We start from the raw sequence: 19,141 nt of genomic DNA, 5'->3' as shown, positions 1-19,141 counted from the left end.
CTTGGATATTGTTACTTGTTAGCAAACTTACCGCATAACAGATCAAGATGAGTGAGCCCGTCCTAACCAAACATCTAATACTTCGATTTGTAACATAAAAATAAGACTCAATTTACACTAGAGGGTCAGCCAAAGCGAGCTAACCCAGTACATATATTAGCCCTCCCTCATATCTAACAGGGTGTAGAGAATAGAAAACAGTGTATGAAATGTTTTTCTTTTACAGTATTTTGATGCAAATAGAAGACCATCATCTTAATATGCATGGATGTCTACAGTAAGGCTGCCACTTATCTGGTCCGCCTTGATGGTGCAGCTAGCCTGCCTAAGGAGCTGCCACTTGAATCATAGTGATTGAGATCGGATTCCGTCACTGCTTCTACGGATCCGTCATCAAATTAAAACAAGTTGCCAAACAATTGAAGCCCTGAGCTTCTGATAACTACACTGTTATGCGGACTTGAGTTACAGCTCCTGACCTTATAATTGTAATAATCTATAACAGCCTTTAATCAGCAAGAACCAGCTTAATAGAAGAGGGTTTAAATCTTGAGCTGGATATAAAAAGTTTTGTGTTTTTCTTGTCTGTGTTGTAAGGTGTAAAAGCCTAAAAGGTTGCTGATTTTACTTATCTATGAAACTAAAATATCTAAGAAAAGGTGGTAGGATATTAAGAGTTTTCAGAACTTCTATGCACTATAAAAGTAAAGAAATTACCACACTCAGATCAGATCATATACCCGTGAGCATGATGTCTAATATGATTTCGGCTAATGTTTTTTTTATAGGCTAGCAAGAAAAAAACGCAAAATTCATGACCACTTATGAGCAGTTGTATTTATCCTGTCATGTATAGTTCCAACATTTAACTCAGATTTTCGGACTCGACTCAGGAATCTCTTATGCTGTCTCTCATCTTCATCCTCACTTTGGTCACTTATTACATCCCCAATTTAATCTCTCTTCCTTTCATTGTTATTCATGGTATACTCTTGCTCTATAATGATTTCTGTTTCATTAGTTCATTATCGCCATGAATTCGATTATTATAGTTGCATACCCTATGCAGGCCCGTCTCGAACTATATAGCGGCCCTGTGCAAATTCATATTTGAATCATTCAATAATGTAATAGCTCATTCATTCATGAGTCTTCACTTCATATAATCAAATTATGAAAAAAGAGTAGCCCAAATAAGTAGATTATTTGGGGATCATTTTTTTATGATTAAAAGATAAATGTAAGTGGAAATGGATTGCAAATTAATAGGTAGTAAAAGAATTTTTCAGTTTAAACCATATTTTTCAGTGTTTCATTTAAGGTTAATTGGAAATATGGATCGAAAAATTATGTTGAACTGATAATTAGAGGCTTGAATTAAGAGTAACCAATATAAGGTGAATGCGTTTCAGAAAAATGAGAAGGTGAATGGTTTTGAGAACTAAGACTTGTAGAAGATTAGAAATACGCATGACTATTGTGGGAACTGGAAAGTCAATAAAGCTTTTCTTTTTACTACTTGGATTTTTTTCTATTTTGAGAAGCTATGTTCCATAGAAGTGATAGAACATGTTGAACATGGTAAAAGCCAGCCCTGACCCATGTGGATAGTCGTTTATGTTATAAGTTTGGACAAATAATATGACACACAAAAATAAATTAGTATCAAAATCTGTTATAATTCATAAGAAAAATGTTTGATATATCAGTTAACATGATTGTGATGCATTCTATAATTCATTAAGGTCAATAGGATGGTTACAGACGTTCCAACTAAATAGATGAATAGAGAGATCATATAGATTCCTCATTATAATCTTGCTAAAATATAATTACCTCAATTTGTCTTTTTTTTTACTACTAAATTTCTTGGAATTTTGTTGAAGATTATGTTCATTAGCACATAGAATTATCTCACATTTGACTTTGAGAAAAGAGCAAGTATATTAAGGGGGTATTTGGTTCACTAGTTTTATGTATGAGGTATGGAATGAACAAAATTCATACCTAGTGTTTGTTTAACATATTTCTAAATTTTAAACACATACCTCAAACTCATAAGGTATGGGGTTAAGAAACCAATGGGGGGAGGTGGCCAGGTGGGTATGGCTCATACCTTACCTCTAGGTATCAAATAAAGGAAGATTTTTCATTCCTAAATGAAATCAAACACAAGGTATTAAGTATCAAGTTCCAAACCCATACCACCTTGGTTTCATTCCTGATTCCAAACCCATACCATAATATGAACCAAACGCCCCCTAAGTAGTCTTCTATCTTTTAGTAGGTCTAGTTGATAGATTAGGTCGGGCTGAGTCGAGAAAAGAGCAGTACATATATTTTTGACAATCTAAATTTAAATAAAATTAATTATTTCTCAACAATAGATACAACTAAAAATATGCATGACTAGAATTTCTTTTTAGTAAATATCTCCGCAATTAGTATTTCTTAAATCTTCAATTTGCTAGTTTCAACACCATTTTTAGGAAATTGCGATGGCAATGAGTTAAATGGAACAAATCAGATTACTTTTAAGTTGAAAATGTCAACCTTAACCTAATAAATTTAAGTGAAAGTATTGGGTCAGACCGTCTGAGCCCAATACTATAATATACAGCAAAGGAGAAAAGAAACCTTCTTCTTCGTAACCTTCTCAAAATCCGCCATGGAAAGAATGTTAGCCAAGAAATATTATGTCCACAAAGACTCTAAAACAATAAGCAAAACCAAAGAATATAACCTGTCGTAGTACTGAGCAAGATTAAAATGGCTACGACAGCAGGACAAATGAGAGAATTTGGTGTGAAGTTGTGATGATTCAAGGTTGCTATATATAGTGCGGACTACGTACGTTGGAGTTGATTGTATTTGTATGAACATGGTTCATGATGTATTGATGTTACGTACTCTCATGAAATTTCTTAGAGAAGATTTTGGGTTTGAATTTCGGCGCCATTTGACGATAAAAACCAACGAAAATTTGAAGAAAAATGGTGTACGCAAAAATCGCCATTTGATAAGGAAGAGAATAAGGAAAAAAGGGTGAAATGTGGGAGTTTAGCAGTGTATAGGAATGATTCGAAACTGCAGGATTTGGTGGGACATTGTAATGGTGTTGTTATTGAAGTTCCATATAATGATGAGGATATGAAAGATGGGAGAATAATAGATATGTTAGAAAGTGGAGTGTTGCTGAACTGGAAGGCTTATAACTGCACAGCTTGTTTGGAAAGTAAGGGGCAGTGTGGATATGATGCCATGAAGAAGAAGGAGAAAGTGAGAGAAAGTAGAGGTTATGTTTTGTTTTCTTTTCAGTTGGACTTTGTTTTCTTTCAGTTGGACTTTCTTTTCTTTCAGTTGGACTTTCTTTTCTTTCAGTTGGACTTTGTTTTCTTTCAGTTAGACTTTCTTTTCTTTCAGTTATACTTTCTTTTCTTTCAGTTGGACTTTCTTTTCTTTCAGTTGGACCAACTGAAAGAAATAATGGGCCAACTGAAAGAAATAATGGACTAACTGAAACAAAATGAAGACTACCTGAAGAAAAATGTAGACTACCTAAAAAAGAATAAAGACCAACTGAAACCCAAGTAAGTCTAACTGAAGCACAAAAACCCACTCAGTTGGACCAACTGAAAGAAATAATGGGCCAACTGAAAGAAATAATGGACTAACTGAAACAAAATGAAGACTACCTGAAGAAAAATGTAGACTACCTGTAAAAGAATAAAAAACCAACTGAAACCCAAGTAAGTCTAACTGAAGCACAAAAACCCACTGAAAAACAAAGAAGACTAACTGAAAACAAAATGAAGACTACCTGAAAAAAAATTGGAACCACCTGAAAAAAAATGAAGACTACCTGAAAAAAAATTGGAACCACCTGAAAGTCGTCCGACCAAGATTATGGTCGGACGAGTCCGACACAATACGTTCTCTAAATTTAATTAAACGGGTAACTCTTGTCAACCCATTTACTTGAATGGGTCGAATCCCAATCGTAATCCGTTACTTTCGGGTTAGGCTCGAGTTGGGTTAGCACATCGGATCAAATTTTCCCTACTCTACTTTCAAGTTGTTTCATTGAGCAGAACCTATATTTCTTTTGGCAATTTAGACTAGATTGTACAATTCATTTATATTGTCATCACGTGTTTCATGCTGCTTTTTCCACATACAGGCACAGGGACAAACCTATGAAGGATTCTGGGTGGCCCAGGCCCCCCAAAATATAAAAAAGAAATGTTTTCCTCGTTTCATCAAGCATAAAGTTCAAGATAAAAGAATTTTCCACCATATAAAAAGATAGATTGGAATTTGCTCCAGTGGTTAGCGGGGACGTGTTAAGCGTGCATGAATTAAGGATTTTTGCTTAGCTTTTTTTTTTCTTTTTTCTTGTTTCTTTTTTCTTTTTCCTTTTTCCTTGTTTCTTTGTTCTCTTTTTCCTTTCTATCTAATATCCATTGTATTAACAATTTATGTATTATTATATCCATAGTCCAACTAATGAGTGCTCCATACAATTTTAAATAAATGCAATAATTCGAATATATTTACTTCTTATATTCCGAGTCTCACCAAGACAAAAATATGTCATTATATAAGACGGTGAACTTATTAATCTATATGTGTATTTTGCAATCATCAACTTCTTATACTTTGTAGTAATTGATAAGAAATGAATTAATGGTCAAACTTTTGTGTTTGAAAGTATAAAGTCATAAAGTGAAAAAAAAGATGGATGTAGTTCCAATATACAATAATGAAATAATTTTTTAATAGATATCGTGAACGATATAAGTTTTTAAATTTGACATTCTTACAACTCAGCTTTTCATTGTCAATACATGTGATGAAAATATTGATCGATTTCGTTATTATCTTTTATATTGTCTTATATTATTTAGTTAGGACCCCCAAATTTATAATCTTGGATCCGTCCCTGTACAGGCATAGGCATAGGCAAAATTGTAAATATAAGAATCATCTCACTACGCAGTTAAGCCATTGGTGAGCTACTAAAGGATATTGCACGTATTGTACTTCTCTTAAATCCTTTAATTAACTCCTGATGTTCCATTGCCATTCTTATCTCACAAGTGTTTTTGGTATTTTAACTAAGACCAACAAGTCTTTAGATTAGCTGGTAAGAGAACATTGGCATGAATTAAGGAGTTGTTCTAGCTTAACTAGAGGTCCCGTATCCAACAAAATTTGTTGGGAGAGTTTTACCCCCAAATGGGTCCTCCTGACTTAAACGCCTTCTAAGTTCAACTAGAAGTCTCGAGTTTTAGCTCCTTGATTGTGCTTTTCTATCAAATCTTCAAAGAATGTAGCCACGGGAGAGTGAACTCCTGGGTTTTACCTCTAAAGGATCAAGCATAAATTGCCTGCAACAAGTTGATAATACAGTCGCACACATCTTATGACTTGTAATGATGAGTTACAGAAACCATAATCGCGTGGTTAAGTGTTTGACAATCATGTGCTATTAAAATTGACGTACAAGTGAAGCAAATGAACGAGCTTGATCAGGGATATAACATTGTCGATTTCTCTCAGGTAATAAATACTTAATCCCTTTTTCTCGTTTGGGTAAGAAACAATTGCAGTTTTTCACTATGCTTAAGCCTGTTGCAGGGGACTGTTAGAATGATACGAATATTTTATACTCTACTTAAAATGATACGAATATTTTCCATGATATGTACAAATTTCCGATGGCTTACAAAGGAGAAAGAGTTTTCCATGATATATAATTCATGTTTGGCAATTACAATTTTGGAGCAAAAAGAGAGTTTGGGCCACTTTTAGAGTTTTGACTAGTCAAAAAACTCTAAAAGGGATGTTGATAAAAGGGTGTTTTAGAGAGAGTTTCGAAATAAAAACTCTCAAAATGAAAATGCTCTTATTGAAAGCTTTTTTCTTTAGAAGATTAGTAGAAATATTTTTATTAGAACTACCAGCACATTGGCTGGTAAAGCATGCTAAGGAAATACCCCAACATAATGCTGGGGGTAAGGATCGAACCCCTGACCTCAAGGATCAGAGGGGAGTGCTCTACCACATGAGCTAGCTCCTCATCCTTAGATTAGGTAGAAATATGTTCTATGACTTTTGCCTCTGATAATAATACTGCACATGTATCAAAATATCTATAAATGTCATTTTACACAAACAAATGGCAATAAGCTTTTAGCAATCAGTTAATTTTTACCAAAAACATTTATAATAAAAAAAAGTTGTCAAATCAGCAATCAAATCTACTAAACAAAAAGTTAAAACTCTAACAACAAACTCTAAACTCTAACAGCAAACTCTAAACTCTAACAGCTAAATTCTAAATTTTATTTACCAAACAGGACAAATTTCATTAACAGGGCGCATGCTGGAACCGCCCCTTTCTCTCTTGTAAGCCATCTTAATCTCTTGATTCTCTTCATTCTGAGAATATCTCCGACATTGCACTCGGGAGTAGCGATCTGTTTGATGCATGGACAATGTGTCAATGCCGGTAATCTCTTCAGTTCCACATGATATTCTTGCTTGACTGGTTGCATCTGCAGTTTAGCGGAATGTACTCGGCAACAGCAAAATTTATCAACATTTGCATCTATAGAAATTTTATCCAGGCGAGCAAAATCTCTCTTAACATAAAACTTATCGACGCTATTCTGGTACATGCTCATACATTCAGCTTCTGATACATTTATTTGAAGTGCAGAAAAATTTGGCTGCCAGTGGTTATTTCAAAATCCCAAACGTGAGCTGAAATCTTAACTTCCATGCATTTCATTTTGATTCAAATGTCTGATATTTTTCACTTTGTCACTGTTATTTTTCACATTTCAGCTATCATTTTCATGTTGTTAGGACTTGGGAATATTCTTTTAAGCATCTAAAATACAATATTCTTTGTTCTTCAGAATATCCCTGCATATCTCCAAAATCTTCCAAAGCTTAACAACGAAATACCAAATGAAAGGAGATCACTGTACAAGGAAAGGTTCAAAACGTTTAGAAAACTTGGTCATTAAACAGTATGCAAAATATTCTACAGATGCAGTAAGATGAAACTGACATCCCAATTGCATGATAAAGTAGTTCGAACACGAGTTCTAATACCAAAAGAAACTTCTTGGTTCGAGTATTATCAGGATGGCTCATTCGGTTGTGTGCAACCTACGCGGCAGGTAAATTGTGTTTCTTTCCGATTTGGTTCATTGACTGCAACAAAATTTACTTGGTGTTTCTCTAAAATCAAAATGCAGATGAAGCTTTACGTTGAAGATTGGATTGGTTTAAAAGCATTGGAGGAAGCAGGAAAGGTCAAGTATGTAACTTTGCCAGGAATCAATTAGCAATCTCAGATGAAGATATAAAAGATTACATTGTGCCTGACCTGAAGCAAAGACTTGACATGGCATAAAGCAACAACGACGCGTGCACTATTGCCTAATTGGAAACCAATCATATTGAAGAGAAGAGGGCAATGTCCTAAAGAGGTGAAGGTCATAAGACGGTGATACCCCCATGACATTTCAAGATTGAAGAGTTAAGAGCCCTCTACACTGCATTTCGTAGTCTCTTCCACTGCTTGTGTAATTTCTGTACAAATCTTACGTTGGTTTCTGTTTTGTAAATCGCTCGATCTCCTGTAACAGATCGCTTCAATTATATTCTGAGTTTTAGACATTGCAGTACATGCGCTATCTTTTACTTAGCACGTGAACAAGCAAGACGAAAGCCCATCCTAACCAAACATCTGATACTTCTATTTAAGACCCCAGAAAAATGAACAAAAAGAAAGAGGGATAAGGAGGGACTCAATTTACAAGGGCGAGTCGGCCAAGGCCGAGCAAAACCCAGAATTTTTATTAGCCTTCTCATATTTACCAGGGCGGAAAATAGAAAGCAGGGTATCAAACATCTTTGATTTTGATGCAAATACAAGACCATCTTAATACACATGGATGTCTACAGTAAGGCTGCCACTTATCTGGTCTGCCCTGATGGTGCAGCTACCCTGCCTAAGAAGCTGCTCCTCTGCAATCTTCTGCTGGGTGTGACAACGAAGCCACAAGCAGGAAAGCCTGGCAAGCGCTGCCTGACCAGCAACACGTGCCTTGTATATCACGCTCAGATCTGCCAATATTTGACTATCTTTAACACTCGGCTGACTTGGATCATAGCCGTCAAGATCGGAGTTTGTCACCACTACTACGGAGCAGTCATCAAATTCAAACAAGTTGCCCAATGATTCGAGTCCTGAGCTTCTGATTATCAAACTGTTACTCGGATTTGAGTCACAGCTTTTCACCTTACAATTGTAATAATCCTTAACAGCCTGTAATCAACAACCAGCTCAAACTATTAAGAAGAGTCGTCAACTAAACTTGAAGGGTATTGGACTACACCAGCTGGTGTTAGAATTAGGAAAGTATGCACTAAAAGTACCTGCCACTGGGATGAAGCAAGCTGAACTCTTGGTCTGATGGATCTCACATAGCTGTAAGCGTCCTCAGGAGTCATTTGCTTATGTTGCACCTGCACAAGATAAGCTGATATTAGAAACAAAGGTATGTCTAGAAGCCATTCCATCAACTGAGTACTAGTAGACTAAAGCCCAGACCAGGTAACATAGGACGATTGTGGTGCTACGACCACGACCAGCTTTACAGTGTACATAAGTTGTCCAACCACGAGACGCATTTCCTTAAAAAAAAGAACATGTAAATGTGTCAGTACAATATTACAATCACTAGAAAATTCAGTACGGTAACTGATTTCACAAAGTATCAAGCAGTATCAACAACTAAAATAAATTTCTGCCACAGAATGATGTGCAAGTCACAAGCAGCAGCTACAGTTAAAAGTTTCCGCCAGCATATAACATTATTATTAACTTAGTCTTAATCCAAGCACAAAGCACAAATGGTTAAAGCACAAACCAGCAAAACCATCTCCCCCACAAAGATGAAAGAAGATACAAGGAAGAGGACAGAAAAAACTTGAATTAAAGAACTTACTATGGATGAAGTCCACAGCTTGGCATATATCATTCATTGAGGGAGCAAAGAGATAGTCTCTAGTAGGAAGCACAAGATGATAGATGCCATGAGCCTATCAGATTCAACAATAAAACCTTGTTAACAGTGATAAATACAAACAGTATGAAACCTATTGCCTGACCCAATACAGCTACCAGAAAAAGGAAAAACAATTATGTTACCACAAAACCTAAAGAACTCTTACTTACTCTTTCTCATTGAAAGTTAATGAGGTGGACCATAGTACACCTTTCTTTTGATTTGATTAAATGAAACACAAGAGGCATGCTTGCTAAAAGGAAGGTTAACAAAGCAAAGTATGCATCAATGTCGAAAGAGAAGATGGTAAGTCGGTAACATAGTAAAATGAGAGATAGAGTGGATACATCATGAAAATCTTTCTTATGGATGAACTTTCTGTCAGTCAAAAAAGGAGAAAAAATACTTAAAAGGAGGAGACAAGTCCTCATAGCCTCGTCAGCAACATCCAGGAACAACTTGGTCATGGCAATATTTTACATTATCTTTTGATCTCTCTCCTCAGTCCTCACCATCACACTCATGACCAATCAGCACCAAGATAGTATATCAATTATCAATGACCAAATAATTTTGGTCAAAAAAGATGTCATTATCTCTTTATTTCAAGAGCAGAAAATTATAATCATTTATGTAATTCTTAAGTTTTTTGGTTCTATAATTGACTTTGTATGTGATAACCCCCAAAAATTAATAAATAATCTAACCCCCCCTGGCTGCACACCTAGTGTCACTCCTCATGGTCAAATGGAAATATGGCTTCATGAAGACATGATGTTGTTCTCTCTCTCAATTCCCTTTCTCTTTGCCATAAATATTTTATGGAGTTTTCAGTCTCCTAATACCACAGTTTGGATGTTGCTAAATGTCCTCTTTCATGTAAGGAGGCTCAAAAGAAAGAATATTATATTTTTACAGCCAATCAGGTGAAAGGAAACCAAAATATTGATAGAGGAACATGAACCTAAATGAATATGGGTTACTGAGATGAGACAGAATCTAAAAGGGGAGTCATGCATTTGACAATATAACTTCAGCAGAGATGGTTTCACAGAGCAGAGTCCTAAAGTACATCTCCTCTAATGGAAAGCCGGAAGGGAGGGGGGGGGACGATTTCTGATATAATTGATCTATCAAAGGATGCAACACTAAGGCGACAATTAAAGCCGGATACACTCACATGATACAGAGAAGTGGGGACCAAAGTCTCATAAGGCTCATTTAAAGTGATTACGCCATGGACACCAAGCTCTTTCAGTCGCAACACATCGCTGGGGAATGGAACAGCACCTAGCAAGACAAACTGGAAGTACTTGTGTTAGAAAACAGAAAAAACCTATGATTGAAACAACATACTTTCTTCTTCTGTCTAAATAACATGGTTGATGAAATGCATTTACTTTGGTAATCATTTTGTCAAACAAAACAAAGATGCTTCACAATCACCAAAAAAAAACCCTACAAAAAGAAGGTAAGACCAACAGGAGACTAGAATCAAATTATTATCAGAGATACTCCTGGCCTTCATTGCCGGTTCATATACATCATCCTCTTTAAGGATGCTGGGAAAACTATTATCTTCACTTTCCCACAGCAAGAGGCACAACATTCCAACTAGTACGCATTGGCTGCATCACTGTAAAGCAATCAAAGGCGAAATTTCCTGTTCTCAGTTTTCGTGTAGCAACTTAGTACGACGATATAGAATTATTATTCAACATACACACAACATCAGGCATGACTGGATGATGATCAGACATCACTGTGGTCGAGACACAATTAAATTGCCTTTGAATCATTGAGGTGATTTAAAAAAAATACTTGACCAATCACAGGTCAATTTAGCTTGCAAAAAGGGAAGCACATGGTGTTTGGACATATGAATCACACCACAAAGCGCTAAAGCTTAATTGTTATAAGGCTACAACAGAGAACCTTAGAAATTACTTCTCTCACTCCAAAAAAAATGCAACCCTTGCATTATAGAGTCATACTTTTACAAACTTTAACCACAAATTTCTACCACTATATACTAACATAGTCATATTATATCTTGTTTAATTCATGTCAATGTGTAGTTTCAATATATGATATATGATAATATTTATTAAACATATTTGTGGTGAATGTGGTGCATTAGAGGCCATGAGAACTCAAGTCTTACATTTTTTATGGAGCTGAGGAAGTATATTATAAGCCCAAACACACACAAAAAAACAACAGGGAAAAACAATTCATGAAGTTGAAGACCAAAATCGTAAAAGTGAGACCGAGCTCAATGCTTCTCTAGACCAATCAAATTAGCACATCTATGTTATACAAATGCAAACCATTTCATCCAATAAACACCTCAAAAAGATCACAACTTCCAAACTAGTTCAAGTCTTAATAGAATTTCCTCAACCCTAAATTTCCAACCTCAAAAATCCATAAAATTTAGATCTACAACAGGGTAAGACCTCCTTCACTACCTAAAATATAAGACCACAAATTATTAAAATATAAAATAAAATAAAAATTCACATTCAACCAAAACTCCACAATTAGTAGAAATGGATCAAATCAAACAAACCAAAATCACAAAAACAAAACTGAAACAAAATACATAAAAAGTAAAATTAGTGGTAAAAAGGCGATTACCTGACCAATTCGATCCCACCAGCGGAACTCGGTCTGAACTTTGTTCCTTACAACGTTATAAACCAACGTAGGGTAAAAAAGGAAACGAGCACCAGCTCCAATCAGCACCCTCTTGGGATCCCAAACGACGTCATGTTCATCATCACCAGAAACCCTAACCCTAACATCACAAGAATTCTTTTCCGATTCACCTACCAGAACCGATTCCGATTCGAAATCCTCAATATGCATATCCAAACAACAGCAATTGAAAACCCTAACGCAATCAAAATCCCCAAAATAATCAAACTTTGACGGAAACAAAATCAATCAATATACACAAACACCGATCAAAACCCTAATCGTCCGAAATCGACATCGTCGAAATCAGAAATTGAAATATGGATTCGCCGGAAATGGAGTCAAAGCATGGTAATGGTATGTACGATCAAGAAAATCAAGAAGATCGGATGATCGAGTGAAAGAAATGGTGAGGAAAAAGAGGAGAGAGAAAAAAAAAAGAGGGAAGGTTTAGGAAGTACTTCACCTAAATTGCTCAACCAACACTGAAACCGAAAGGTAGATGGAGAGAGAGAAAGAGAGAGAGATGAGAAGAAAGAGGAGAGAGAGTGTGTGTGAAGAAGACAAAGGCCAAAAACTCTAAAGGGGGTTGTAAATGTAGTATTCCCTCCGTCTTTTTTTATTTGCTACAAGCACTTTTTCACAAAGACTAAGGAGGGAGTGGGGACCATTGACATAAATGGAATTAACAAAAAAGCAAATACTTCCTCCGTTTCAAAATAGATGGTACATTGTGATTAAAACGGACTCTTAGGCAAAATTTCATAAGTATGTTTAAGTAGTATAAAGGGAGGTAGATTAATTCTAGTGGTCCCATGTGAAGAGGAGGGGAAAGAAAAAGTTGGGGACCACATGTATTAATTAAGTAAAATGGTAAAAGTGTATGGCAAAAGTTACTAAATAAGGAAAAAAAAACAATGTATCATCTATTTTGAAACACCCATAAATAGACAATGTATCATCTATTTTGAAACGGAGGAAGTAGGTAAATTGTGGGACCTATGTATTATATATGGAAACATTTACAAAATCAAGAAGGGAGTGATGACAAATTTGTAAATAAAGTGTGGGACCTATGTACTATATATGGAAATATTTGCAAATGTAGCAAATAAATTGAAACACCCCTAAATGGTAAAATGTAGCAAATAAAAAAAGACGGAGGGAGTATTTGATTATTTCATTTTATATTTTGGAGTAAAAGTATGCGATATACGGATTAGTGGTATTATTCTTTTCTTTTTGAGTTGGATAGAGGAGATTTCTGGGATTAATTGGTATTTCATATTTGGATGTTATTGTTGGGTGCTGTTATTTTTGGATAACGTGAAGTCGTGAACCGTGGGTTGGGCCATAGGTATGTCTAAAACTACCGCTTAAAAAAACCATTACACTTTATACCGTACCGCTAAAATCTTGACATGATCTATAAAATTCATCTTCATCTTATCACCTTATACATTTGAAGAATAAAAAATTGACATAAATAAGCTGATGTTTGGGCGGTTTTTTAAAAATCAGTCAGACTATGGCTATGTTCAGTTCACCTTATTTTTGCTTATTTTAGATTTAATCAGATCAGAAAAAAATAAGTTCAGATCAGATCAGAAAAAATAAGTTCAGATCAGATCAGAAAAAATAAGTTCAGATCAGATCAGATCAGATCAGACCAGTTCAGATCATGCTTATATTTAAAAACTCATTATTATTAAATTCTTCTTTATACATATTAGTAAAAATTATAATAATTGAATATTAATAAAGTACTCATTGAACGAATCAAACAAGACCCCACATGACTATATTTTTTCTTATATATTGAGAAAAATCTAAAAGATTCTATCAAATTGTGAATAGTGTCAAGATTCTAAGTGAGAAAGATAAAAAAATACAAAGGGAGTATTATTATTTACTAGTACATTTGTTCAAAAGAATTATTATTGTTGCTGTTGTACTTATTAATATTGGTAATTATTATTAATCTTGTTGTTACCATTATAAATGTCATTGTTATATTATATTAAGTTATTTGTTGTTATTAAATAATAGAAAATTAAAAGCCACGTGTTAAGAACATAAGATTGACGCAAAAATAAGAAATATATAAAATATGATATCTCAAATTCATGACAACGAAACTACTAAGTTCGGATTACATTTCAAAATAAGCTAAGTGTGAGATACAAATTATAAATTTAGATTCGGTATACCTCTTCCTTCCGAATTCCAAATCTCTCTAGCTATTTGAAGTTGCACGATATTTATTTTTTTTGCTCAAGTCATAGTTGTTTGTATATCTTATTTTATTTTATATGGAAAAAAAGAGTTGAGTTTGCCGACTTCTCAAGTGTGAAACATTTTTTTAAGGGAAAGTGTGAAATCATTGTATAAGTGCTCTTATAAATTAATGACTTGAGTTATATAATTATTTTTATAATAATAATAATTATGATTAAATTATTGTTGTTCTTATAATAATGATAATAATAATTATTATTATTATTAATAATAAAAGTTGTGTAAAAGTTGTAATAGAAATAAAATGATAATAATATAATACTATAAAGAAGATCTTATAATGTATTCATAATAATGATTTACAAAGTAATAATATAATAGTAATAATATATTTATAAAAGATAAGATCTTGTAAATCAGATCAGTTCAGATTAGATCAGATCAGATCAGAAAAAATAAGTTCAGATCAGATCAGATCAAAAAAAATAAGTTCAGATCAGATAAAGTTCAGATCAGAAAATTTCAGGTGAACTAAACATAGCCTATAGATTTACTCTTACTAATAGCAAAGCTTATTAAGGCATCTGTTATAAATAAGTTCCAACATTAAATAACCTGTAGATAACCTATCCATGTACTCTCTCCGTTTTCTAAAAATTTTCCCTCTTTCCGTTTAAGTGCGTTTCTAAAAGATCTTCCCTCTTTTACTTTATTCCTTATTTGGAATTTTTTTTCCCCTTTTTACCCTCTCATGTCCCTATCATATGGTCCACCATTACATTATTAATTCAATTTTACTCCCAATCTCTCCTACTTTAACCCCTTTTTATTTGTTTATTTATCTTAACCCTTTTCTCTCACCTACTTTACTCACCCCACACCCCCACACCCCACACAAGTGGATCCTCCTTGGTATCTGTAGGAACAGTAACAAGGAAGATCTTTAGGAAACGGAGGTAGTATTTATTGATTTATATTTTCATATAAATTTTATTTAATTAATTAATGTTAAAAAAAACTATCTACCTTTTCCCATCCAAAACCTTCCCTACTAGGGATGGCAGTGGGCGTGTGAAGTAGGAGACCCGAGTCATTCTCAACCAAATGAGACAGGAGTGGGTCTAGGTTTGACGGGGACGATGGGGCGAGGATAGGGATTAAAATTGTACTCTGCCTCCTCTGTCTGCGGCCACCCTCTGCAAACACATCCCCCATCTTTTTTCCCTACGTGAGGAGAAAAACCTCAGGAGAGAGATGAGATGTCAGAAGTATATCATTTAATTGAGATATTCAGCTTGAATTAAGTAGAAACTAGCCTGATATGCACGCTATGCGTGCAAAATCGCTATCAAAATTAATTTAATTGCCGAATTTCATTTAGTATTATTATAGAAAGAATTATACAAAATTTTCCTAAAGAATAACATATTCATAGTCAACAGTGTAATAATGTATACAATTTAGCAATGTAGTTTCTTTGTCCAAAATTTTTCACATGCGAATGTGAAGGTAGATTAAAATACATCATTATTTTTTACATCAACCTAATTCTAATATATAGTAATTTATAATCCTTAATACATATGTTGATAACTTCATTTCTATATTTATTTATAAAAAATCACTCCATCTAGTTTTACTTGTCACTTGGTTAAAAAACAAATCAACAGTAGTCACATTAAAGAATAAGCAAGAGATAAGTTTGATGTTGAGAAAAATGGTAACAACTTTTTTTGAGATGGAAACAGTAATCACTGTTGAATATAAGCATACCAATAAATGTATCAAATTATGAAAAAAATAGTAGCTTTTGAAGAACAAAGTAAATTAGAAAAGAATTAGCTTTTGAATTATTTTTTCCATTGAGAATTGATAGTGTTGTCTTTTGTTTGCACATAATGGAGAAGAGGATATGAAGAACTTTCAACAATTTTGGAGCATTTTAATGTTTTTGAAAGTTGAAAATTGATATTAGATTTGATGGTTAGTCATGGGAGTTTCTCCCACTATTTAAGGGATTTTAATTTTTTTTTTTTTCAAATGTTTTGATAATTTGATGGTAAATTATATGGTTAATTGGGTTTTAAAAACTTCAGAAGTTGGTTGCTTCCTTATATCCCACTATTTGAGGGATTTATAATTTTTTTAAATTATTTTGATTGTAAATTTTAAGGTTTATTGGGTTTTAAAAAAATCAGAAGTTGGTTGCTTCCTGGTTTTCATTTTCTTTTTTATTTTATTTTTTTTGGTAATTTTCAATAGTGAGGGTAAAATGTGATTTCTATATTTTGGTGTCCCCCCTCTCTTCCCATATAGAATAGAGATGGAGAAGAAATTCAAGGTCTATAAATACTCTGATGGTGATCCTTATACCTTTGATCAAACTCCGAGGAAGCTCGCTGGAAAGTATTCCAACGAAGGTTACTTCTTCCTAAACATTCGACAGAGTCGTTTTCATACTCTTGATCCTAATCAGGATCATCTCTTCTTCATCCTGATTTATTGCCATAAGATGTGTGGCAAGGCATTCTTTCATTTCATTATTTGTCTTTTATTTTGGTTCAAGTGTTTAATTTGGATTGCAACTTGTGATTATCTGGTAATTGGACCTGCAACTGGATCGAATGGTTTGGAATTTGAACAAATTACTCAACAGTAGATGATAAAAAGGAAACATAGTGAACTAACTTTTACTAATTTAAATTGATTTTTGCTAATTTAAACTGATTTTTGCCGAGTAAAGTAGAAGTGAGCAGGTCCTTAGTGGTTAAGAAAGTGAAAACTTGGCAATGGTCACAATGAGATTAGAGATAATGCGTGATAATCAGCTATTTTAGGTGTTTTGCGAAGGAGGGATAAATAAGTAATGATGTTGAGTGCTGGGTGCACGTGCTGGGAGAAGGAGGTGGAGGTGCTGGTTGGTGGTGGAAAGGGTCAATTTCGTCGAAAATTTTGAGTTATTGGGTGGTAGGGGTTCCAGTTTGGTTTTGGGGGGGGGGGTGTTGGAATTTAGGATGGGGTTGGGGTGTCGGTGGTGGGGAGGAAGGAGAAAGAGAGGTTGGAGAAGATGGTTGAGTGAGAGGGATGAAAGGAGAGAAAAAGATTGGAGGAGATGAATTAGTCGAAGAAAAAAGGAAATGTAAAAATTAAAATTACTCATTTTTCAGGTCAACAGTCACTTGAACCTATTAAAAGATTAGATAAATACTCTTATAAACTTTGCTTATTCTCAGTTAATATAAAGTTTGACTTATTTTGAGAAAATAGCCCAAATGTTGGCTTATTCTTGTCAATTTTGTCATTAAAGAATGATGACGATTTGTTAAACGGATTTTTTCACTAGATACCTCAGTATGAGCTTTACACAAATGCATAGGGTATATGCACACTGCCTCACCATAATGCAATTACCAAACACACGTTTAGCTCTTCATCACTTAAGAAGACAAAAAGTACCATATATACTACAAAAAATGGCAAATATAACTGTTAAAAAAGACTTTACATAACAGTTTTGAGGTGTTATCCAAGTCAATGTAATGTAAAGTAAACATAACACCTGACGAAAGTGTTATGTTTGTCAAAGAAAACATAACAGTCATTTATAATACACGTTATACCGCTAGATAACACATTTTGTAAATAAGTGTTATGTTTGCCATTTATATGACAAATTGGAAGAAGGAAAATTTAACACTTATCTTGAATAACTGTTATGTTTTCCTATAATATATATAACATATATTACCTATAACTGTTATCTATGATATTTGTTTTTTTAATTATCATATTCTCACCTGTGAGTAGGCATTAATTAGCAGGCGTTAATTGCAGCAACTCAAAAATTTCGTACAGTACCTGCTATATAATACTCAACCCACAGGATCTTACAACCAACAAATTGGATCCCAAAATTTTTATTTCTTAATATAATTCAACGGAATATTCATAATTCTAAACTTCCAAAAACTACTATATATACAAATCAATATTAATCTGACTCATAAACAATCAAATCTAGACTAGCTACATCCACATGATATTACTATCCAAATCAAAAAATATAATATACATCCAAAAATAGATTAAGGTAAAAAAAATTAGGCGGGAAGTTATAACTCATTCATCATTTGTGCTTCTTGTTAATCTCTGACATGTAATCCACAACTCTTTGTGTTCATCAATTTTCTCGTGAGAATAGGTTCGACCAATGCCGTAATAATACTGCGATAAAGGTAATTACATAATAAGTATTCATGAAACAATTATGCATTTGTATGTATGTGCCACAAATTGCCAAATATCTACAACATCTTTGAGACTCAAACAATAAGATTGTATATCAATTCAGGTGCCACTACATTCACCTTGAAATAGACGGGCTTTCTAGTTTCTAAACTACATGCTTCAATTCAAAGTATTAATTATGAGTTGGTCATTTCCTTATCACTTCATAGATATACATGTATGGGATGCATGAAGGTTTGAAACAATCTCATTGCATTGTCTACTAATGTTATTTTCGTAAGATAACAAAAAAGTAACCTGATTGCTAATCCAAACCTACTGACCTGACATTGTCAACTTCTCTAATTCTGAAGTTCGTATGCTCCCACATGAACACACATCTGTGAGTTCAAAATTTCCAGAGCTTCCTCATCTCCAACATGAGCATGCAGTTTCACAGACCCATCTGTTGAAGGTCTTTAAATATTTAGGCTACGGACTCCTTATGCGTCCAATCTCTTTGTTATGGCAATCAAAGCCACCCTTCAAACATAATGTAGGTGAATTCAAAGCAATAAATGAAATCTACTCAAGGGGTAGGTCGATAGGGTGGTCAAACTAGACGGGTGACCATTTGACAACCACCACAATGATTGCACAAATTTGCCCGTCTCCCATGACTCGAGGAAATCTGTTATCAATTAAGTCTGATATCGCATCAGAGAAGGAAGGAGAGCTAGACACCTTTTTTAACCCAAATCCAAAGAGAGAGAGGGAGAGGTTCAAAATAGAAGACGGCATAATCATCTTTCCTTCTCAATCTTATGCTGTGACTGAGAAAAGGAGAGTGACAACATGAGAAGTGCATAATTATGCAATAAAATACT

The 19,141-nt window shown here is 34.2% G+C and overlaps 1 protein-coding gene across 1 annotated transcript; it reads right to left on the bottom strand.

Moving 5' to 3' along the window:
* Positions 1-7,830: 7,830 nt before the first annotated feature.
* Positions 7,831-12,386, bottom strand: LOC104892789 (phosphatidylglycerophosphate phosphatase PTPMT1). Its single transcript, XM_010678792.4, has 6 exons — positions 11,730-12,386; positions 10,270-10,392; positions 9,030-9,123; positions 8,633-8,715; positions 8,458-8,547; positions 7,831-8,347 (listed from the first exon to the last, which is right to left on the bottom strand). Exons 1-6 carry the CDS (start codon positions 11,958-11,960, stop codon positions 7,961-7,963), a joined length of 1,008 nt encoding a protein of 335 aa, XP_010677094.2. The 5' UTR covers positions 11,961-12,386; the 3' UTR covers positions 7,831-7,960.
* Positions 12,387-19,141: the final 6,755 nt, after the last annotated feature.

The sequence above is a fragment of the Beta vulgaris genome, chromosome 5, assembly GCF_026745355.1.
Source record: "Beta vulgaris subsp. vulgaris cultivar EL10 chromosome 5, EL10.2, whole genome shotgun sequence".
Classification (NCBI taxonomy): domain Eukaryota; kingdom Viridiplantae; phylum Streptophyta; class Magnoliopsida; order Caryophyllales; family Amaranthaceae; genus Beta; species Beta vulgaris.
Note: the sequence above shows the minus strand (reverse complement) of the source record. Positions and strands in the feature narration are given on the sequence as shown.

Bases quoted from the DNA above. Each gene is read 5' to 3' on its own strand.
- LOC104892789 (XM_010678792.4), bottom strand. From the start codon at position 11,960: ATGCATATTGAGGATTTCGAATCGGAATCGGTTCTGGTAGGTGAATCG. The intron at 8,716-9,029 runs GTAAGTTCTTTA...CTTTTTTTTAAG, and splicing joins AGCTGTGGACTTCATCCATA to GAAATGCGTCTCGTGGTTGG. The intron at 8,348-8,457 runs GTACTTTTAGTG...TGTTGATTACAG, and splicing joins TTGCTTCATCCCAGTGGCAG to GCTGTTAAGGATTATTACAA.